At 44.9% G+C, this 24,280-nt stretch overlaps 2 protein-coding genes across 11 annotated transcripts in view; both read right to left on the reverse strand.

The window, feature by feature from the left end:
* Positions 1–13,795, reverse strand: part of PRRC2C (proline rich coiled-coil 2C) — a 78,339-nt gene extending 64,544 nt beyond the window's left edge. For all 10 annotated transcript variants that reach the window (XM_062582184.1, XM_062582191.1, XM_062582190.1 and 7 more), the window contains exon 1: positions 13,684–13,795. The gene's annotated coding sequence lies outside the window, so the exon portion shown is untranslated. The remainder of the gene's footprint in view (positions 1–13,683) is intronic.
* A 792-nt stretch (positions 13,796–14,587) lies between these two features.
* On the reverse strand, positions 14,588–23,973 carry LOC134143552 (dimethylaniline monooxygenase [N-oxide-forming] 2-like). The gene is made up of 9 exons (XM_062581666.1): positions 23,843–23,973; positions 22,106–22,243; positions 21,530–21,718; positions 20,966–21,128; positions 20,109–20,254; positions 18,712–18,911; positions 17,628–17,977; positions 17,358–17,430; positions 14,588–15,464 (listed from the first exon to the last, which is right to left on the reverse strand). The coding sequence occupies exons 2-9, from the start codon at positions 22,235–22,237 to the stop codon at positions 15,077–15,079; spliced, it is 1,641 nt and encodes a 546-aa protein (XP_062437650.1). The 5' UTR covers positions 22,238–22,243; positions 23,843–23,973; the 3' UTR covers positions 14,588–15,076.
* Between the last annotated feature and the right edge of the window lie 307 nt (positions 23,974–24,280).

The following is a 24,280-nucleotide window of genomic DNA, read 5'->3' on the forward strand; positions in this document are numbered from 1 at the left end:
TAAGCTAAAAAGAAATACAATCAAGGGTGAATGTTTTTGCTATGTGGCTGATTGGATGTTAAGAGGCTGATGTTCTTCCAACTTCAGTGCTACCGATTTTGAAAGAGCATTCTCAATACCTCAATAAGTCCTGCACTCAACACCCTAGATGAATAATGTGGTACTAAAAATTTCAGCTAGAAAAGTTCCATTTCAGTGGTAAGTCTAGCATATTTAGATTCTAGAACATCACTAAAGAAGCTGCTTCATAACAGTGCAACTGAAGCATAATCTGCAGTTAGAAACAGCCATATTAAATTTGTGATCTTCAGAGAAGACAACAATTTAAGCCATTTACAGAAAAATACAATTGACTTAAAAAATGGGAACTTGTAAGATACCAGATTCTAGCTACTCAGAACTCAACTAATACTTCATGCCTTATTATCAAGAAATACTGTTATTAAAAAGATAAATATTGTATAATTGCTGAATATATGGTTTTGCACAAAGAAAAGGTGGCACACAATTAACAACAAATGGAGTTACAATTAGACATATTGCCTTTGCTGCTCTGACACGGATATGTTTACAAACAACATACACTAAGCAATCTCTAACTGATGAGCTTACATTTAAAGTAGCTTTCAAGTGACCAAAGCTTCATTACACGACTGAAGTTTTTCAGGCTCAATTTCTACTCAAAGTTTCAGCCATTCATCCCACTACGAAGAACTCTGAATAGCTCTAGCATCAGGCAGCTTAATCCAACATGAAAACATGCCTCCCCTGCCCACCCCCCCAACACCTAAATAGCAAAAAGCCTTGTCAAGCCAAAGCACCTAATAAAGAAAAGCCTCTGAGGTCAGGAAATTTTTTTAAGAATAATTTCTAGGAGTGTTCATTGTTGAATAGTTTGTTGCTAAGCAGGCTGAAAATTACAGAAAAGATTTCAGGGCCTTTTGAGCTTCCATTTCACACACCTCAGCAAACTATTTACAAGAATAATGGCTCTCTGCATCTTCAAAGACTGCTGGCTAGATCTCACTACAATTCATTCTTGAATAAGATCTATATTAAGCTTTATTTCCGTAGAAAGGCATGCTAATGTGCACTTCCATCCCTACTTTTCTTCCCCATCTCCGAATTTTGGGCTCACTGGCTATTTTCAGCTGAATTTGAAAGACATTACAATTCTAAAAAACCACTCCTCTTCTATAAATCCTGTGAAAGTAAGTGGCCAAGTAGGAAGATAAACCTCTTTTAATCATCATCTCTTCCTTGCCCACCATCTCCGAGGAAAAACTGTACGGTAAGCTGATCTCCTAAGAACTGAGCAATCTATAGAAGAGCATTATGTACGGCCACCAAACAGAAAATCAAAATGAATTTTGCTCCTTAGAACCAAACCATTCCACCATAAGACAAAGCTGTAACAAAGCAGGCTTCGATAGTGCTATTATTCTTCAAATTATTCCTCTTTAGAACTTGAGAGAGGCTTTCCGAACCTCTATCAAAACTAGACGTGTCAAAGGAAGACTATGGCAGGAAAAGCGCCATTTTAGGACATTTCCCCACATATAAGATCTTATAAACCTGCAGTCTGTAGATGCTAGAAATAAGCACCCACAAATATGCCTGCATCAGTTTTAAGAGACAGTTTAAATAGAGCTACTAAGGTAAGTGATGAAACTAACCAAAATTAGCCACTCACAAAATAAAGTCTACATAGAAACCAACTTTATTGCAAAGTGCAACATAAATTTTAAACTAGCAATCTATAAAGTAAGCATCTCTTGCTGCCTTAGAAGACAGGATGGAGTTTGTTAAATTGTCTTCTGTAAGAAATACCAGACACCTTGAACAAGGCCTTCCAACAGGATAACTAGCAACAAACCACAATTATCTCAAGTGTAAGATGGCAGTAGTACTAATACTCCAAGTAAACTTTTAGGACACATCCTGAAGCAGGAAAAAAAAAATCTGTCCATTTTTATTCAGCATTTTCAGAGCACTCTTAAGAACAAAAGGAAAATAAAGGGCAACCAGCAGTGTCAAAAAAGACAGATAACAGGACAGCAACCATGCAAACCTCAAATTTGTCTTTATTCAGATTTGAATATGTATTTAACTGCATGTACATGAATATTTCACTTTACAGGCACTGAAATCATATTCCTTTGGAACAATCCTGCTAATAGAAGCTGGCTTCATAGTCCTCAAAATCAGTGTGCCTTTTTAAATACACCCACATAACAGTGATCAAAAAGCCGCAAACGGGATAAACTCCCACTAGCAATAAAATTGTCAAAAATACACTAAATATTTTCATTCTCCTGTAGCTATTTTCTTTTTCTTAAGGAAATTTCTAATAGCCAAACTGCTTCTGAAATCTTCCCCTCCTGAAGTGACCTCAGGGAATGGAGAAGTTAGGGTCCTTCCCCCTCAATAAGTAGAATGATGCCAGTAGAGCTAACTAAATACAAAACTCTGGGAAAAGAAAGGACAACTTTCATTTTACATTATTTGAGGATACTTCTTTGTTTTTTTTACATTTTTATGGTTGTAGAATCATGTAAAACAATTCAACATTCTGACAACTATTACCTAAATCTTGTTCAAGGCAATACTGTTACCTGCAGATTCAATTCTTTCAGTGATTAGTCTATGGCATTCTTCCACATTTTATACCACAGGCTCAACTTTGCTCTGCTAGTTTCCATCCTACAAGAAGCTGTTCATCAACATGGCTCTTCTATTTATTTTGGCCTTTTACATGGAATTATTTTGGCCTTTTACATGGAATTATTTTGGCCTTTTACATGGAATTATTTTGGCCTTTTACAAGGAAGGAAGGAGATAAGAAACATTCAAAATATAAATGTAATTATTCTGGTGAACAAAATGCTAAAATGAAGAATAAGCATCTCCTGAAAACAGTATTTAGTTCTCAACTATTGTACATGTAGAAGATTTAACACTTCTGACTACTTAAAATTACACTTAAGTACTCTTCAGGCTGTAGATTCTTCCATATTTGAGATACAAAGCTAGTTTTATCACAAGAAGAGATTCAGATGTAAAATGTAAAGTGCTGTTAACGAACCTTTTCAAGTAAATAGCATAAGAATGCCTTCAGAAGACATAAAATAAGGCATATCACAAAGTATCACTCAAAGAACAGAAATCTCTATTTTTGTAATCTACAAAGATACAACACAGCAGGTTATAAAGGTTGTTAGGAGACTAGCAGAGGACCAAACAGTCACCACCTAGCTTCCTTCCACGCTTTCTTGTTACCTTCGCAAAGATACAGGCACATACTGCAACAAAGCAAACTCTCATGCAACTGAAGAGTAAGATTCTCTACAAAGTTCTGCATAAATTCTTATGGCTGTGATAACATCCAGTTTAGGTCTTTTACTCTAAATCCTCACCATATCAGGAAGAATAAAAATAGTAAGGAAGTGGTTAAAACTGAAAACAAACAAAATCCCTCTTCCCTAAGGAAAAAAGAGCCAGAAAAGCAAAGCACTGGAACCACTCTCTTACTTGAAGAAGCTGACAAATCCAAATGAAGTTTAAGGACTAAAATCAAGATCCCTCTAATTTATTTAGACTTCTATCTCTTACTTTAGTCAATGGGAGTTAAGTTCCTATATGCTTATGATCTAACTACCTAGTAACTTTCCATAGCTTTCACTGCTGTTATTCAGAAGCTTAGAACATCCAGCAGCACGTTCACACCCTGAGCCACCCAAGTTCTACTTTATAGCTACTCAGATGCAAACAAGCTCAAGCAGTAGCACTGGGGTTTTCCGTAAGACAAACACAGAAATTTTAAGGAGACAGTATATCACTGCAGAAAAAGTCCTAAGAAAGCAACAGATGCCCCCAAGCAGCATGCAGAGAGTGAGGTCTGGAGAGCAAAAACCCAACAACCAGCACCAGATGAGCAGCTGACTTAGAGTTCAGGAACAACTCTCTAGCAGTCAGTCTCTGCCCTCCTTCCCTGCAGGGAAAAACCATTATCAGACTACTGCTTCTGTATCTTCTGTTAAAATTTTCATTCTTTCTGGTCTGATCTTTAAGTCAAAAAACCTCTATAGAGGAAGGATGACAACTTAGTACTTTACAAATATGTCAACAACTAATTCAGTCTGAACATGTAAAGTTCAGCGCAGAATAATGAGATACCTGGTCTCCAGTTTTACTTGCTGTTCCCAGAAAACTTTTTTCTGTGGAGGTTAACAGAAGGATGCAGTTTTACAATGCATAAATTACCTACAGCTTAAACAATATAAGTGAACCACCCTCACTATCGTAAGTGCTACCACTGAAAAAAATACGCAATGCCTCCAATGTTATCTTAACTAGTTCTTTCTTAAGCAGTTCTTATAATCACCACACCATTTTATTAAGCTCCTGACGCACTTTAATGGCTATACGCAATTGAGTTTTCCTGTTTCCATAAAAATGACACATTCTGTCAATGGAGACAAAACACAAGGTCAAATTAAGAAACAGCCCTGAAGATATTTTCTATTCTCAACCTAAATACAGATGATAAAATTAAAGCTACCCCTCCTCCTTGTCATAACAAATACTGTTTCCAGAATTCCAGAGGAGTAGAAGCTAATTCTTAGAATTACAAAAAGTTGAAAAATGAAAGAGGGTATAAGTGCCACACGGAATTTTTAATAAAAAAAAAATCTGTTATTACTTCTCAGTTCCTAGTTTTGAACAATAATCAGACTTACTGCCACACCTCCATGTGCCACCACTCATGCAAGACCTGATCTGCTTTACCTCTGAACACCTGAAGTACAATTTAGTCTACACAGTTGGGTAAATTCAACAATAATCAAATAGCTTATACTAAACCAAACACACATCCTCTCTAAGAAACATTATGCTTGGAGTAATCACATCATATAACAGATGTCAGATCTTCAGCTTGGAGTCACCTCCAACAACGTGACTGACAGACATCCATTTCTACAGAAATCCTCTCCTATAATCATGCTAACATTCAAGTACTTTCAAGTAGCAAAATATGTACTGTCCAGGCTCAGTCTTGAGTCTGTAGTCCTCAGCACAGCCAAAATAATTGAAAACTGGCTTAAAAGACCTGGATAGAAATGGCTTTAGTCTGCCTTCTGAGTTAGAGAGTTTACTTCAGTCATGTTTTCAAACATCTCTGAAACACGAGGGATAGACCTCTAGGTAATTTACAGACAGAATGTGCATGCAACCAAATAATGAGAGAATGGATTTCAAGGTTTAAGTTGTTATAAGGATCAGAAAAAGTCCGAGAATTAAAAACCTCAAATGTTTCACTAGATTAAAGACATTTGTGATCACTCCTGCAGCTGTAATTCAGCATTCACCTATCGGAATGGATCAGAATATGGTCTCAGGACAATCACACCAACCACAACACTGATCTAGCCTATCTGGCTTTCGTTCTCCACACAACCATATGTTTATCCCAGACAGCTTCTCATTAATGACCAAAATAAACATGGATGCAGGCTTAAAGAAACACTACCCTGTATGTCTGTTGGCAAGCTCAAATAGTAATGACCGACAGGCTAGTAGAGTGAGCCTGTAATTCTTTTTAGAGCAATTCACAATTTTGGTTGCAGCACAACAAAACAGCAGTAGAAAAGCAATTTGTATTCTCATAGACAAAAAGCTTCCAAATCCTAAAAAGACTAATTTTATTACATGAGAGGAATACAGTTACTGGTCTAAAATTCTGCCAGTGGGGTATAGCAGCCACATAAAACACACTATGGCCTTCATTAGTATTATAAGTCTCTAGTTTATTTTTTTCTAAATACACCAGACTGGCGGAAAGAAACTTAATGCAACCACCACCAAAGTAAAAATGACAAAGGTTTATTAGCAATCACTAACAAAGGCATTAACAGAAGTACCCCTTAACGTATCAGCACATTTTCAAGTTATCAAAGCATATTTAAATAGCTTCTTTGCTAGAGAGGATTTTCCAAGCGATTCCAGTAACAGAATGGCAGTGCATACCACACACATTAGAACTAGCACATCTTAAGCTCATGCACTAACACAACACAACTGTTCTTGCCACATTCTGATAATCCTAAAGAGTAAGTTAGAATAATTTAAACCTGATTTGCAAGACTACTGAATACATTTTACAAAAAAAGATCTGAAACTTCTTTGCAGCTCACTTTTAAGGCAAGTTATTTTATTCCTAGTTAGCCTGACAGTTTCTTTTCAGTCTTCATTTCTTTGTAATTTTGATTGCAGGACAGGTTTTTGCTTTACCAGCTTTGGGCAGACAGTTAAGAAACTTTTTAATACCATAAATTTTTAATTGTGGCAGGAGTTTTGAACTGCTGGAATGAAGCCAGGATTAGTTAAAAAAGAAAAAAGAAAGAAAAAAGAAAAAGGAAAAAAAAAGGAACAGCTTCTATACAATTAGAAATATCATAATGAGATGCATTCTCATTAATTCAGAGAGCAGAAAAATGTGTTTTTCACCCAGTTAGCTTTTAAACTTGCAGATGCCAAAGAGATTTTTATTTTCAAAATCTGCAAAAAATTTTAATAAAGAAATTTCCATTAAAAAAAACAGAAAAACTTCAAAGCTCTCAGAACTGAAGCACGGCCTATTTTAGAGAAGGGGGAAAACCCCTCCTTCTCCCTATCCCCCCACAAGTTCCTACAGAAACAAGCCATATACCTGCTATCAAAGAAGAATACTATCAACTCTAGGTTGGTAAGCAGCACTTTTTCTCTGAATACAGAAATCTAATATGATAGCTGTCATTGCTATCTGAGCTCCTTCTTAAATTTAAACAATTTACTAGGCTTTTCACAAATTAATTTAGGTCAGTTAGTTTCTCCTGACCACTATTGCTCTCTGTAAAGGTATCTGTTACTGTCTAAGATACCAAACAGTCTCTTAAGAAAAAAAAAAACACAAAAGCACTTTGCATGCTGTCACAAATATTACTCTATATTTCTTGCTCACCTGCATCATATCATCCTGCAGAAGCATGGAAAGGCAAAGACTGGCATATACCCATTGTCCGTAAGTACACAGAAAGCTACCTGAAAGTTTCCTGCTTAGTGGTATCCTGAGTAGTGGTTGCTGCGTCTGTCCTGCTGCTGACCTGAGAACAGCATGCCTGAGAACAGGGCTACAAAAGGGAAGTCCACAGTGGGGCTGCTGAGGAAACGAGGCAACCGATAAGATACATTCTTGTGTTCATTCAAATGTGAGGGTCAAAAATACTGAAAAGGCTGGAATTTCTTTTCACTTGCAAAGTTGAGGTTTAAAAGCATCAAAAGCTAGAAAGAATAAGCAGAACTGGGATGCTGGTAGGTTTAATAGATTGGAAAAGAACAAAACCACACAGAACACACCTCTTTTACCCTATAGTGAAAAACAACAAGTCTCCATATAGTCACAGAATCACAGCATGGTTGAGGTTGGAAGGGACCTCTTAACAAGATTCTTTCAGATTTCTCAACACAGAGAAGTAATAGTGTGCAGTGGTTCCATTCCCGCTGCAGTTAGAGAGATCAGACTTCAGATGCAGGCTTAACAGTGCTCCAGATGTGCTACTCTGCAGTGGGCTGTCTTTGATAAGTTACCAGAAGCAACAGCTGGGCTGAATAAGACAGAGTCACACTCTTAGGTGTAAAACACTTGTTTTTAGGAAGCTGATGAAAGATGATCAATAGGTACATGAAAATGGACCAGTTTCCAGAGGAAAACTCCTTTCAATACACTGCTACAGCAAAAGCCCTTGCACTTTATCACAAGCTCTGAAAAAACACTATTTAAACTGCGGGTATGCTTTGCCTCTCTGGTCTCTCACAACCATTTGCTAGGTTGAAAAAGTCCTTGCCCCTCCACGCCACGTTAAATTGGACAGCGAAGGAGGAGAGAACAGATTAAGAGACAAACCTAAAAGCAATTCCTTGCTGTGAATAACCCAGCCTATGAATCTTTTTCACGACTCTGATTTCATGTTCCTGCATCACTTCATTTCCCATTCCACTGTAACAACTAACATTTCTTGCCAGAGAAGAGACTGTGATCATTTTCAGCTTCCTTCTCAAGGAACCACAACTCACATTTAGTACTAGGTTCCTCTCCACAAAATCCTTTTCTCCCTTGGACCTTCCGAATCTCTAAAGGATCTCTGATCTCAGCTGCAAATGCATGTTTTTCACAGTTTTTATGCAAACTTTTCTTTCAAACCTCTTCTCATAAATCACTTCTTGAGTAACTAATAGTTACACCTAAGCTTCCTCACCTCAGAAAACTGTTAGATGTTGCTTTGAAATAGTTTCTAGGCAACTTCTTACATTCATGAGCACCTCCAGAATATTTTGTAACACACGAAAATTACTCTAGGGCCAGATCCTTATGCATTTTCATACCTCTTTGGAATAGATTTGCCAAATGAATTCCCCTTTATAGCTTTTTGTTAACCTTTCTTCCTTTCATCTTCTCAAAGTACCTTTGTTACTGAAGACTGCAATTCTAATACAGCACACTTATCAACAGTACGAGTTTGAAGAATAAATGCTCTTGGAAAAAAATCTGCATACCTATATTGTTAGCATATACACTCTGTTCAAAAAATAATTATTCTAATCAGTTATCTAATGACTTAAAGCTACTGGTCACACTTCCTACTTTGCTTAATACCTGAATTCTATGGTGACTGCAACTCCTGCAATATTCCTAATCTGACGTATCACAATAACTTCTCTTCTGGATTAGGGAATTTGGATTATATTCACTTTTAAGTCTATTTTAGGGATATTCCCACTGTTACAATTAAAGCCAGGGTTGTCAAGTGTACCACGTTCATATGCCACCATTGACAGCATCAATAAAAACATTCATTTACATATATACAAAGGGTGCAGAATTTGCTCCTTCAGAAACCTTGGTCTGGCCCAACTTGGAACTCCCAGGTGTTCATTAATACTGTATTTTCTACATAGCTGCCAGTTATTCCCTTGATGCCTACTTACATCTTCATCCCTATTACCTGCAAAATTTTTGGAGCAGAAACTCTCCCTCCTGTATTTGAAAGAATACTTAGCACAACAGATGAAACTGCAGAAAAACACACCCATAACAGCATTGGACAACACTAGTTAATTACAATAAGGGCAAAAAGAGTCAACTGCAGCCATCCGCCTTAGACTAGATTCATTCATGTTTTGTTTTGCTTTTTTAAAAAAATGAAGAACTGAAGCCTTATCAGCATACTCAGTTTTTTATACTTGCCTCTCAGCATTACAGAACGCATTTTACATGGAAGTTAACTTGCATCTGCCAAATGGCTTCAGAAGAATTTAACATTTTCAGTTGCTCCTCAGTTCTTTGTTGTTTATTCTACTTAGAAAAAAATCCTACATAGGCTCAATATGCTATCAAAATTAAGGTTAAGGAATGTTTTTTACTGAAAGTTCAGTGCCTGCTACAAAGTTTAGTCCATGCTGCTAGCTTGATCTGGGGCATAAAAAGATAATCCCCTTATCAAGGAGACTTCAGTAAATTAATGAAACAGCTATATAATAAGCTAGCACAGGCAAGTTTCTCTTACTAGAAACTGTTTCATATTGACAGGAGAAAAATTTATTACTGCTCCACCTCTCTACAACTTTTGCTGTACACTTATGCATTTAGCTGCATCTATATAGGAAGCACAGATTGTCCTAAACACTATTATAAAACAAGCCCTGCAAAACCAACCATTTATTTTGGCAAAATGAAAACATCAAAGCTTTCATCTAGAGACTGTGCAGTAGTTCAGTGGAGTATGTGATCTTTTTTTGAAAAGGAAAAAAAATACAAGTTCTGAAGCATATCAAGTCTTAAATTGAGAAGAAGCAAAATATCAATAGCTTCTCAATTAAGAACTTATTCTTATGGAAAACTGAACACATTCCTACAAGTCCACCTTAGCTGAAGATTTAATATAGTGAATAAAAACTGAAAGATAGCTCACAAACATTTTTTAACAAGTAACACCTTAATTTAACTATTCTTCCTGCAAACAGAGTTTTGAGAGATAAACCTAGTTCTTTTCCCCTGGAGTTTATAAATCTTAAAATTTAGAAACACTAAGGTCACATGCTTACAAAAATTTTAATTTTAAAAAACAAGCTATTGCTGTTTATATGATTTAATGAGGACGGCCTGAAAAGGTTTGCTTTTCTAAGCAGAAAAGGTTTGATCTGCTAGCATAAGCAAGCAGCGTGCCAAGAACGGCCAACCTAGTCGTTGCTGGTTTTACTACGGAAAACTATTAAGTACCTCAGAGTATGTCCAGTTATATCCTACATCTGAACCATCTAAACATTGAGTAAAGCAGTCCTTTCACCTATTAGTCAGCTGTACACTGAATTAAAGTTATTTAATAGAGTCCTTCTCTCAAGTTACCCAGATATGACTGATTACATCATTCTTCAACCAAAACTTGTGTTTGACAGACCAAATGTGAAGTGCAACATTCCTTGTCCCCAATGTTTTAAGATCCTGAAAGCACAGCACGCATGCCTTTTTTCTTTCCCAAATATATATCGGTTAAATTTTGCCATCATTATACTTTGGATAGAAGACATACAATACATTTCTGTTCTTACTATAATCTTACTGTTAATCAAGGCAGTGTCAGATCTATATAAACATAAGCAGCATGAATGATACAAAGCTTCTGCCTTTAATGCGTGTTTGCAATTTCTAACAGGCTAATTTATTAGCATTTAGTTAGAATGTTATGTAATGTCTGAGGAATTTGTAATAAAAACAGTCTATTTCTGTTAGCCTGTTCTTCATAGACATAAAAGCTGTCTTCATCTGATTTTTATTAGGACCCCATCATCTGCTCTTTATGCATTTTTAAGACTTCTGTTAATTCAATTTTCATTTCACTAAACACACAGCATTTTTTCCTCCCACCTCGTCTCACATTTAATCTCTTCTTTTTGCACCTGCCTTCACCTACGGGAAATTTCTACAAGGTTTTGTGAAGCCAGGGCCTAGGAAAAAAAAAAAAGAAAAAAACCTACAAGAGTAAGAAGCTGAGTGAAGAAAAAATTTGCTACAGGAGATGAACAACTGGTTCTACCAGTAAAACACCACTGGCAGTCCCATCATTACAAGTCCAACATCCATCCCCAAGTAGTGGAAAGGTGGTGCATTTTTAGGGCGGAGTTTTTTCCACAAACCCTCCATTATGGTATGCAACCTCCAAAGATGTTCCCTGCTTCCCTTCCACAAGAGGACTGTGGAGGAATAATTCTTCACCCACATCTCCAACATACCATGCAAAGGTTTATCCCTCTTCAAGAGCTAACTTTTTCTTTCTAGATCTAAACCTCCTATGCAGGCTATCAATATACGGCATTTACGCTACATTTTCCACCCTCTCTCCACTTTCACATGTTGCTTCCATAGTTAATATAGATAAAATTTTGAAATAAGGGACTTGCACTTTCAGTAACCTAAGACACCTGACAAAAGCAAATCCCATACAAAATAACCAGTTCTTTGACTTACATTCCTTCATTTTACTGACCTACAGCACTCATTAACGCAGGACCAAACCCAAAATGAATCTCTCTTCTGAACTGTATCATCTTTTCCCTGTTCCTGTGGTCTGTTTCACCTTCCCTAGCAGACTTCAAGACGTGAGGAAATGATGCCTAAGGAAGATGCATAACGTAAACCTTTACCATTGAACAAGGACTCCAGCAACACAGAAGTTACAGATGTAAACTGAAATAACAGTTTTTTAAAAAGGCTTCTTTACAAAAAGCTAAGGCTTACAGTTATGAAGTCTAACCAAAGTAAATTATACATGACTACAGCGATATTAACAAGGCTCACAGAAATGACTGTATATTGGGTTTTATACATTTTATAAGCTATTATTTATGAAAGTGATACTTTTGATGTAGAAAACGCGTTATCTACTAAGGCCGTGCTCCAAATCACAGACTCAAAGCCACATAACAAGTCGTCACCCTAGCCTCCACATATAAGGAGTGGCCTATGCCAATTCTCACTTCAGCTCTAGTGGCTATCTTTTAAGAACTATCTCTCAAAAGCTAAGTGGTGATACTCCTCACTCAGTAAACTCATCAGAACACAATATTCTTGAGGATGAACCATCTTTTCATTAAACATGCACCAACTTGAAAGAAATCTCAAGCCTTTCCAATTCCTTAGTCCCAATGAGACCACTGTGGGACAGTTCTAAAACACCTCAAAATTCATCTTGAATAAAGTTCTCTGTATTATATTATTCAAAGAAAATTGAGACTCATGTAGCTCCAGGCAACCAGTATTAAAAGGCAATCTTTCTGTTTCTGAGTGATGTACAAATGACATCACATCCCATTTCCTCCTCCCTTCAAAAGTAGCTTCTTGTCTTGGCAGTGCTCCGAGGTCCACACAACTGGTAAGCTTGATGTCCGACCACACAAGAGAAAAAGCTACTAAGAAAAAAAAAATACATTCCACCTGCTTGAAACAATGCTTACTTCCACTAATGTACCATTTGACTTCAGTCAGCAAGAAGTGATAAGAACAAACAGTTTTTACTCAGTAAGAAGGTGTTGAAAAGCTTTCACAAAGGGACAAGCTTACAAAACACATGGCTGAGAGACAAAGGGAAAGAAACACAAAAGTCATAAAGTGTTCCAGACAACTCCCAACATCATTCCCTTGTGCATACTACTCAAGCCCCCCCCTAGCCCATTAAAACGACCTGAGCTGGAAACTAGCTGTGCCATCTTTGGCCCCAAGATTTTCAAACCCTGCACCCCTCGGTGATGGCTCCCATAATACCTACTGCAGATCGACTACCTGAAATTTAGCCATGTCATCTAACCTTGCTCACATCATGGCTCAAACAGTAAATTATCAGGAAAAAAATACTCCTGGCTGTGCTCAGTCCACTTCTCCAAATCTTACGCCTACAAGCAAAAACGCAATACTGTCGTGGAAGGAGCTTTACTCAGTCCTGCATCAATTAATCCAGGAACAGCCTTTGCCATCTATCTGAAGAACTGTGCATGAACACTGCAGAGTAAGAAAACCAAAACGCAGCGACCTGCATGCGCCTCCAGCACGCCCTGAGAAAAGCCTTCCCCCTTCCCCCCCCCCCCCCAAAAAAAAAGTGTTTCTGGAGCAAGGCTCATGCCGCACAGTAAGCGCAAACGCACGCAGGGGCCGGCACGCTCCTGGAGGAACCTCCCTAGAGAGAGACCCGGAGCCGGCCGAAGAGAAAGCGGAGGCGAGAGGGAGGGAGAAGAAAGCGGCGGCCCGGCAGCCGGGCTCCGCGGCGCCCACCCCAGCGCGGCAGCCCCCTCCCGCCGCCGCGGGGCGCGGCCGGCCCAGGGCGCGGCGGCGATGCGGCGCGGCGCGGCTCGGGGCAGCCCGGCCGCCCGCCGCGGGCCCAGAGCCGCGCCGCGAGGGCAGCGGGCCGCCGGCTCCCGGGCGGGCCGGGCCCAGGGCTGCGGCCGCCGCCAGGCCGGAGCCCGGCGGAAGCCGCCCCCTCCCGGGGCCATGCGGCGCAGGCCGCTCGCCCGCCGCCGCCTGCGGCCGCCGCCGCCGCCCGCCGGGGCGCGGCGCTGGGCCCGCGGGGCGCAGCGGGAGGCGGCGGCGCCGCCGCTCACCTGGCGCGCGGCGCGGCGGGCCGGCGCTCCGGCCTCCCCCGGCTCCCGGACTCGGCGAGGCCGCTGCCGCTCCCGGCGCCGCGACGCCGCGCCTGAGCCGCTTCCACACAGGGGCCAAGATGGCGGGCGGCCAAGCCGGCGCCAACGACGTCTGACCTCACCGCGCCGCGCGCGCGCGCGCCGCCCACGTGACGCCGCGGTGCGGCAGTCGGGCGGCGCGGCGCGGCGCGGCGCGGCGCGCGGCGGCGCCCCCTGGCGGCGGGGCTGTGCGCCCGCTGCTGCCGCCGGCGCTGCGCCCGGCCTCGCTGCCGCCCTTGCCGGGCGCGACCGGGCCGTGGGCGCGTCTGCGTGGCCGTGGCGCAGTTCCTTCGGTCGCGCTGGGAGGGCAGCGCCAGCGCGATGCCTGCGCGGAGGGCGCGGGCTGTGCACGCCACTGCGTCGCCCGCAGCGGGCGCTTTGGGCAGAGCCCCTGGCAGAGCCGTTTGGCAGCGCCAGCGGCGGCCGCTCTGCGGCGAATGCAGCCCGAGCACGAGCGTTTAGCGCTCGTCAGCTGGGCTTGCACCAGTATCCTCAGATCAAATACATATATATATACCCAGTATCCCAAAACAGCCTGCACACGGGGAGGATCTGCCTCGCTGTCTCTGCCGCCGAGTTCGCCCGCCACCCTGGGGCTGCTCAGGAGACACGGGCCCGCCTGCGTTTGCCTCTGTTCCCCCCTGTGCCCCGCTGGATACCCTTTTACTTAGGATGGCGTTCTCACCTCAAGCATGACTCAGGGTACTAGGTCCACTTGAAAAAAACTCCTTCCTTGCACCAATAATAAACCCGTTAATAAAAAAAAAAAAAAAAAAACATCAGAGAAGTCCACGATCAGTGAGATTTATTTCTGGTTATGTCTGAGAAGTCACCAGGCAAATAGAAAGAACATTGAGTGTTTCCAAAATCTCATTATTTTGTGGGTCTTGCTGAAGATTTATGAAAGTGGCTGGAGCCAAGCAGAGGGCCAAGAAATACTGGCTAGGGCTTAGACCTGTGCAGACCAGCACTTCAGGGTCTCCCCCACCAGCCTGTAGAGATCCAACCTGACGCTTGCAAAAAGCAGCCGGATTTGGGGGCAAGAACAGACCGGGGAGTTGCAGATGGCTTTCTCTGTCGGGAAGCAGCCTTGGTAATGTTCACCTCCAAAGGCAGCGAAATGCAAACAGCAAATGCACCCGGCTCCCTCTGGAAGCAGGAGATGGCTGCCGTTATTTTGGTGGTGTGCCTGGGAGCCAGATCACTTCCCAGCACCCCTGGGGACAGCGTGTGTGACAGTCCTAGATGCCGCTGACGCCGCCTTGCAGCAGCACAGCTCTGCGTTGTCCCCAGCTCAGGTTTTGCCAGGTTTCATCTACAGATGGGAACCTGCCTGGGGGACCCACCACGGTCGGGGATGTTTGGAAAGGAGGAAACCTGCCACAAGAACCGCAGGCAGGGCAAGGAGACACAGCCAGCGTAAGCTGCAGGAGCTGTTGGAGGAGTCATCTAGGACGCGGGTTTGCAAGGGCCTCAAAACCCGCTGCCACTGAGTCAGGATGGCGTTTCTGGCCCCGCTCCAGCGGCCCCGTCCCATCAGGCGGTACTGGTAGGGTGAGCAGGGGCCAAAAAACACCTCCAGGGCCAGCCGGGGGTCCGTCAGGAGCAGCCTCAGCATGCTGGGCTTTACGCCGGCACATGAGGCTATTTCATCAGTGTAGCTAATAAAGCTCATCCACATGTTCACCTTCTCGGGAGGATTCCTTCATTGGGACATAAAACAGAAAGGAAAATCAAACGACACAGCCAGGCAGCTCTGCGCTCCTTCCCGCCTCGGTTCCCAGCTCCACGGGGAGCAAATGCCCAGGGCTCAGACAAGTCATCCCATTGCGGGGCACCAAGGAAGCAGTGGGCATCAGCCAAGCCCAGGGTCTGGGCTGAGCTCCCTTAGCCTGTGCTCTGTAGTCAGATAAATAAGCCTAAAGGCACCCAAAGAGCCTTTGTGTGGTCGGTTACTAACAGTTACCCCGGCGCAGGCAGTGAGTTGAAGCTTGTTTTGTCTCTGTAACCCACTTGTGGCTGAGTCCTCAAAAACGTAACCCTGGGAGGGGGGGCAAACTAAGGAATGGTTCTTGCATAATGTTGCCATCATTATAATGACACAAACATCCATGTTACGTCCTTCCTCAAGATTCAAGGGTTTGGATTTGGCCCTTTTTGAGAGGTGAAGGAGTCTACACTCACAGCTAAGATTGCCAAATGGACTGGGGGAAGCTAGCAGATGCGTAAAGCTTCCTATGCCAAGAGGAAAACTGGAAAAGCTTAGCCTCGCACTCCCATTTCTCCTCTTTGTCATCAGCTCATCTGCTATTAGTTCATTAGGAAATGTACTGAGAACTTCAGCTTGTTTGGCAGCCAAGCAGGTTGGTAGGTGATGCCTGAGCTCTTCCACTACCCCATTCCAACACCAATCCAGAGGCTAGAGCTGAGCCCTAGAAAATAGTGAGGACATGGAACAAATCCAAGTTCTTTCTTCCTGAGGCCTTATCTTCCCTGCAGAAGAGGTGTGCTTAGTCCACTTCAGCGAATCTGAGACAGCTTTATCTCCATTGCAACTCAGACTCCCGTATTTCTATGTAACAAAACGTGTGAGTGTAGCGTGCGTGTCTGGAATAGATGGGGCTCCTGATGAAAATCCACGTGACTCTCTTTTGGCCCAGATTTTTACTGGTATCCTTAGTTGTATTATCCAACTTTGCCCTGTCAGGAGATCTAACCCAGACCGCACGCTGTCTTGCCGTGAGGTCTCACAACTTGCTCTGGATAGGACAGCCAAGAAAGCTGCTGGTGACTGCGAGGCAGCACATCCAAAGCATTTGTCCCATAGCCTTGAGCTACGGTGTCATGATATCCTGACCGACAGTAAAATCCCAGAATCCAGTGTGAAGAGGGTAGGCCTTAGTACCCATATACACAACAGATGTGTTAGAGCCTTGTCTCATTTTCATTTTGATCTGCCAAAAACTGTCACCCAACCAACCGTGGCAACCAAGCCTGCATTACCAGGCTCCAGTGGGGTTGTGTACGGGGTTCTGGCCCTAAAGTTCCTGGTGCACGGATTTGGGAGGGAGAAGCCACAAGATGGCACCACTAGTCTGGAGGAAACCAAGTCTCCAGCTTGAGATGCTGGAAATAAGGGTATGATTTAGCTGCCTGGCGAAGGGGGCCACCAGCCTGATGCATCAAGGGTCTTGCTGCAAGTTGCTCCAAAGGTCAGTGGTGTTCGGAGCATGCCTGAGAGCAGGATGGTGAAAAGGGTGCCCTGGCCGTGGGAAGCTCCAGCCTGTGGTGCTGTACCTAGAGCTGAGCCTGGGAGGGGCATGGTCAGCAGGAACACTTTGGATCCCAACGCTTCTGCAGAAATGAAGCAGCTCTGTGCTGCTTGACCAGGGGAGACATGTCCTTGGTGTCTTGGGTTACCATTTATCGAAGGGGATGACAGCATCTCCCTGTTTTGCTATGGGTATTGTGGAAGTATCTGCATTCAGGAAGTTAGATGCCATAGACAGGTCCATGATACAACCACTACAAGGACTGCCTTCACCCGTGTTGTCCCAGGCAATGCAGCATGTGTAGAGTGTGGGAGCAGCACTGACCTTTTAATCAGCTGCTTCTCCTTCTTTGAAATATCTGCCATCATCCTGCTGACAGGAGGCAGCTTGTTGCAGCCTGAGAAGAAAAAAGAAACTGTGGTCTGTGGGCCAGAGGCTAATGCACTGTAAGTGCCCACAGTCCCCAAATGTACAGCTCCATCAAAAGATGGAAAGGGCCCTTCCCGATGTGGCCTGGGCCTTGCAGAGAGCTGGCCAGGCTGCGCTTGACCTCCCTCCCAGCAGCTCCCCTTGGCTGGGCACATGCGGTCCTACCTGCGAAGATTCCTGTCACCCAGCGAGCCTGCATTTCTGCTGCCACCATCATGGAGCCCGTAAGTTGTACTAAGCCGATGATGGCCAGTGTTGGCTTTTCCAGTTGTGGAGGGAAGATGTATTTATAGAGGGAACAGCTATGTTTGAAGAGGCTGCGAACTGAGTCTTCCAGGAAGGGAAATGAGAACACGTATCCCGTGGCGAAGACCACCACGTCAATGTTTTCAGTTGTCCCGTCTTCAAAAACAGCCAAGCTTTCAGTGAACTCCTTCACGTTTGGTTTCAACACAACAGTCCCAGAAAGGATGCAAAACGGCAGCTCTTCATTTATAATTATGTTAAACTTGGAACTTGCACACAGAGGGAGAAGGAGAGGAGAGAAAGAGAGTAGCATTAGCTTCTGGAGGGGTCCTGGAACATCAGGAAAGGGCTTTTGCAGCAGCATTTGAGAAACTAGTGCTGGCAGGGTCCTAGAGGGGCTCACATTTGTACCTCTGCCCCCAAAGGCAGGATCAGTTGTTGCAAAGCAGCCTGATGTAGGTTTAACCTGCCCCTAAAATGCCAAAGTGATGGAAACTCCACAACCTTCCCAAGCTCTCTGTGCCTCACCGATAGATTTTTCTTAAAGTCTGATCAAGTCTCCAGCTTTACCCAGAGCAGTCTGGAGGAACAGGCTTGCTGCTCCTCGCAGTAGCAGATGATGTCCTAGCACAGCTGAGAGCCGTCTATGGTATGCAGGCTCTGGCCCATCGCGCATGGCTGTAGAGGGAGCAGTCACACCACCTTTATGGCTGTACACGCAGAAGTGCATCTCCCTGCAGGCAGAAAGCTTGTATAGAAAAGTCCCCTATGGCCAAACTGTGGGTCCTGAGTCATAGGCACCAAGAGGAAAGCTCCTGATGGTCTCACGTTGTGTGAGCATGAAAGTTTGGTACAAAAACCAATACATCATAAGAAGCTACTTTAAAAAGCTGATTTCCCACTAACAGTTTGCTATTCCTCAACTATTCCCTGAAATGAACAATTGGATATTTTAAATCATCAAAAACCACCAGTGAACCAACAAAGCAGTCAGAGAAAATACCTTTTAACAGAAGCCAAGCCGTAGTTTGTATGGTTAAACCATGAATTGAACTTCCAAAACCTGATCCTTTTCATAATGGCTGATGGGAGAAGCCAATCGAGAAAATGTGTGAAGCGTGTGGTGATGACCACGTCAAAAGGGAAACCATGATCTGAAATACGACTTAACACCCACGTGCTGCTCCTGGAACTGAGAAACACCTAGGAAAAATGGCAGGTTTGAGACTCTCTTGCCCAAAGGTCTGATTTCCATTTTTGCCCCAAATGGCAAATCCCATCTCCTGTGTTTGGCAGCAGGGAGCTGAATGAATTATCCCAAGGGAGGGAGTGTCCAGATGAACAACCAGCTCATGGTGGCTTTTGCAGACTTCTAGCAGCTGAAAACTAGCCACTCTGCCTCCCAGACGGTCTAAACTCCCCAGGAATTGCAGTACTTATTTCGATGGCCCACAATTTGAAGTTTGGTTTATTTAGAATTGGGCAATGCTTTTCATGGGCATTTCCACAATTACTGGTGTGGACATCCTATTCTTGTGTCCTCCAGTGTCCCTCATGAGACATAGATCTCGGGGAGCAAAAACTCCAGTAGCATGGGTTTCTGTAGGTACTGAGAGGCTAAATGTAAAGTCATCTTTGGGAAGTGGGTGGAGGGAAGAAATCCAAGGTCTAGCTATAGAGTGCAGGACAGCTATTAGGGCCTGTGCAATGGCCTGGCTCCCACTTTTGTCATGGGAGGTGCTTTGGCATCTTTTCTGTCTACCTGGAGGCAGTCTGGGGAGATATCTGGGGATGGGAGGTGCTGGGTGCATGTAGCTGTGGTAGAAGAGGAATGATGAACCTTTGGTCAGAGGGCTGGGAGGTGGGAGAGAAAAAAACAGCTCAATGCCAGGACCTGGAAAAGGGTTCAGCAGGGGCCATGCGGAGGAAGGGAAGAGGCGTCCCCAAGGGCAGTTCTTGCTAACTTTATCATCTGTCTCAAAACAGTAGCATGGCATATCTGCGAGAGACCCCCACCGGGCAGCGGTGCCTGTGGCTGCTGCAGTTGCAGCATGGACTGTACTCAGCCTGGTGCCTGTTTTGAGAATAATTTTGTTTTTTTCAGCCTGGTTTCTGTTCCTGCCCTGCTGTGATGCTGTTTTCATGAGGAGCACTAGCACCAGCTCTGGTGTCTAAACTGCTGTTAAGCAGCGGCTTTAAGGGAAGCCGCAATTTTAGTTTACTCCTGTCTGCATCTTGTCCCCAGGAGCTCCAGGAGGAGCTTCTGCACAGCCTGGGGGGACCCAGTGCAGTTGGCTAACGCAGCGCCGAGCCGGGGCTTGGCCATGCTGCCCGACTTGCTGTTGGCAGGAAGGGCCTGCAGCAGCCGCCGGCAGGCTCAGCACCGGGGTGGAGCCGTACCTTCGCAGCCACGCGGCTCAGCTCCACGGAGATGTCACCACCAGAGTTCCCGACGCCGACCACGAGGACTCGCTTCCCCTGGAAACCCTCCGTATCTCTGTACTCCCTGCTGTGGAGGTACTGGCCTTTAAAGCGCGTTTCGATACCTAGGCAGAGAGCATTTCCTACCATCCAGCACATTGGCTTGCCCTGGTGACATGCTTTTGACAGCCTCATTGCTGGTCCCTTCAGCAACCCTCAGACCCTTCCGCCCCTTCATCTTGCCTCCTGTCTCTCTCCTTGCAGCAGAGCCCAGTGCAGTGAAGCCATAAGGATCTTACTTCTGTTGGGTTATGCCAAGAGCAACTACGCTCTGTCTGGCATTCCTCCTCTCCTACCACCCGGTGCATGTTTGTTTTGGTCCTGCTTTATAAATTCTTACGCAAGAACAAGGCCACATCTTTTACTCAGCATTTCACCCGTTCCAGATATGCACACATGCATTTCTGTGGGGTGATGTTCACATCTGCCCTGGCCCTTGGGGTTCATGGAGCTTGCAAAAGCAAATGCTATCTGCAGGCTACCCACCTTCAGGCTGAGTTCCTTCCTCCCTGGGCAAAGCAGCATCATTTCACTGGCTCTGATAGCAGTACTGCCTCTCCCCAGAAGATTTTACCCCTAAATCTTTCTCTTAGTGGAAGATGGTGCAGCTTGTGGCTCATTCCTGGCTTTGGCTTTGTCCTGGAGTGGTGCTGCAGGGCAGGGGGAGCCCACAGCATCACAGAGTTGTGAGATGTGGCCAGGGCCATGGCTCTTGTGGGAATGGCCCCTGAGTGGCATAGTTGTCATGCCCACGCAGGTGTGAAGGCAGGGCTTACCTGGAAAAGAAGCCAAGGGCAAAAGGGGCTCCTGGTAATGGCCAGTGCAAACCATAACAGCATCAAAGATGTGCGACTCCTGCCCTGCTTCAGTCTCAGTGATGACATCCCACTGGCCCGAGGTGGAGAAATCAGGGCGCTTCCTCACACTGCGAACTGTTGTCTTGCACCAAAGCCAAACAAAATTGCAGTGAGGGACTGTGCCTTATTTGCAGGAGGTCCTGCCTGGGCAGGGCTGGGGTCTCTGAGTGCAGGCTGGACCTTCAGAGAGCCTCATTCTGCCTTTGAAGCTGTTAAATTGGGCACCGAATCTTTCATCTGGCAATTGCCAGGGCTGGAAAGGCATGGATGAGGACTGTCACTGGGCAGCATGTGTTTGAGCAACCGAACGTACAGGCTGTATTCAAGATGTGAAAGGCCCACAGTCCTTGTGGACTTCATGCATGCCATTATCTCGTCCCCCCTGTGCAATGCCCTGGTAATTGCAGCTACCAACAAGCCTGCTCCTGACAGCTCTTTATGGACCATCCCTCATAGCTGTGACACACCAGGGCCCCAGCTTACCTTGAAGTGTATGTGCTGCAGGAGGTCAAAGTGCCGAGCGTACATCCGGAAGTACTCCAGGAGTTGGTGGTGGGGTAAGAAATTGGGAAAGTCTTCTGGACAGGGGAAGTCGCTGAAGCAGGACATCTCCTTGGAGGTGTTGGAGATGACTGACCGGTACACACTGGTCCTCCCACAGTCTGCTGTGTCCTATGTGAAGCAAGCAGTGCCATTTGCAGAGGGACAGATAAAGACTTTCTTCCTCTGAGTCATCAGAGTGGCTGGGATGCAAGGAATAAACTGTGGCTAGCTCCCATCACCTCCACTTTTGGCTCCAGGACAAGGTGAGCAATGAACTTAGAGTCCTGCCAGCCTCAGTGCCTGTCCCACATCACCACTGCTCGAGGCACGTACCCCTGGAGACCACGGCTTCTGCTCCCCCATCCCCTTCTCCCCTTGGGGCCAGGGGAGCCTTGTGCCTGGGATGGAGACAGTCCCTCAGGTCGCAGTTGCTCCCTCTTCTTCTCTGAGGGCAGCAACCTTCAAAGACAAGCAGGGAAGTGATGCCTGTGCCCTGCGCAGGCAGAGCCAACTCACAGCAAAGCACCAGAGCCCCCCGATGTCGTTGTTCCTCTCGAAGCAGGTGGGCTTCAGCCCTTCGTCCAGGCAGCATTTGATGGAGGCCAGCCCGCTGGCCCCAGCCCCGATTACGGCCACTCGCTGCACCATGGTGTCCTGCAGGAGGCAAAGCAGGAGCGCCAGGCAAGAGGTCTTACTCACCAAAGGGATATAATAGAATGGCTATAAAATGTTCCACAGATCAGCAGGAACGCTGGTCTTCCCACCCCATGGGAGAGCTCCCCAGAACTCCTCTGACGGTAATTGTTCATGAAGGAAAACTGTCCTTAGGCAAAGCCCTCTTCAGTTCCCAATGTAGGGAATGACCCCCAGGCATCCAGGCAGAGCCTGAATGAGCAAGCGAAAGAGGAGCTGCTCTGCAGTGGTTGGTGGATGCTGCTCAATAACCTCCATACTACGTCAATAAGCTGCTAGCAAGAGTAATGAGCCACAGGAGAACGTGTGGCCCAGAGTAACTCCCTGAGGATAAGTCACATCTGTCCCAGGGACCTTGCATCAATCGGCATTTATCAGGGAGGCAGGTGTCCCCAATGGTCCAGCGATTCCCCTCGTGCAGGCCAGGGAAAAGCAGGCACCTTTTCAAATTTCACCACACTTCCTTTTCTATTTATTCCCTTTCCTGGTCCAAACTAGTGCATGAAAAGAGGGGGAAGCTCTTCCCAGCTAACTGCTTTGGGATCGCCCCTAGCACTGCCTCACAGGCATCACCCTACTTCTGGAGAGTTTCCTTATTGAACTGCATTGACTGAAAGGGGTAAGAAGACTTCTCATTTCTCAGCCCTGTTACAATCACGGGTGCAGCCGAGAGCCTGCCACCACACAGCTGGCGTGGGCTTGCATCGTGAGCGCATGGGCACCAGGCTCACCAAAAGATTCAGGCAATGAAACTTCATCTGGAGGAGTTTCAAAGAAGCTAGAGAGGAAAGCAGGGGTAGAAAAAGAGTGGCTCTGTTTTGCAAAAAAAAATGAAGGTTTTGACATCTGTTTTTCATTCTTATGCAAAACAAGCCCCCCCCTTTGCCCTTATTTCAACTAAATTGACTCATTTTCATCCTTTTAGTTTCAATTAAATGGCATTTTCTTGGGGGGGGGGGAGGATTTTAAAAAACTTGTAATACCTGGCTCTGAGTGGGAATGCAGATCAGTGATTCAGAAGTTATAAACAGTCATGAAAGTGCTGCTCATATTACAAAACACAGGAAAGGAAAAAGAAAAGGAGAAGTTAGAAACCCAGGAATTCAGGGTCTAGAAGAGAGGAACTCAAACCTCAGGGCATGTAAACCGAAGGCTGTGCTACACTTTGCTTAATAAAGCAAAGAAACTAGAAAAAAATTAACTCGGATAAAGTTTGATTAGATAGCAAATATTCAAACTGCAAAGTCTCAAACAGGAGTAATTTATAACTGGATTTCAACCCATTTTATGGCAAACTAAGTTAATTTAAGAAAGACTTGGAGGAAACTGCAGAAATATAGAGACACCTTCCCTAAGAAAAATAGAGAAACTGTAACGATCTCATGAACTCTCTCAATCCCCTGCTTTGCCAGCCAGTGCATGAAGTCAGCCCACAGCTGGTTACTTTTCTATGCAGCTGATAGATATTCAAAGAATTGCATATGTAACGCTGAGTGACTTCCAGCCTGCGGCACTCCTTGATCCGCAGAAGCAAGGGATGAAATGCCGAAACTCGCCCACCTCCCGCACCCAGCCGACTCCTTTGGGAAAGCGGAGCGACGTGCCTTGGGTGATAAGTGTCACCCCTCTTCTTTTAGGGCTGCCTATAGAGTGGTTTGTTTGCAGGACGAGCCTTGGAGAGCTGATGCTGCCTGGCTATTGCGCCGGCGGAGCTGCAGCCTGGCCTTGCGTTTCCCACCACGACTTCATGTCTCCTCCCTGTCTGCATCAGTGCAAAGCTCGCAGTTAATGACAAAACCCCGGGAGAGAATCAAATGCAACAAAATGCTAATCGTTTTTTTTTTTTTCGTTGTTGTTGTTAAAGCATGCAAATAACGGGTGGAAAGAAGTTGGGAACAAACCTTTCCAGGGCAGCGCTGCGCCTTTTCCATTCAGGGTTCGTCTGTCCTTTGCTTGGAGTTTCCCTAGCCACAGATTTAAATGACAGGCTAAAGTCCA

The sequence above is a fragment of the Rhea pennata genome, chromosome 8, assembly GCF_028389875.1.
Source record: "Rhea pennata isolate bPtePen1 chromosome 8, bPtePen1.pri, whole genome shotgun sequence".
NCBI classification, from domain to species: Eukaryota; Metazoa; Chordata; class Aves; order Rheiformes; family Rheidae; genus Rhea; species Rhea pennata.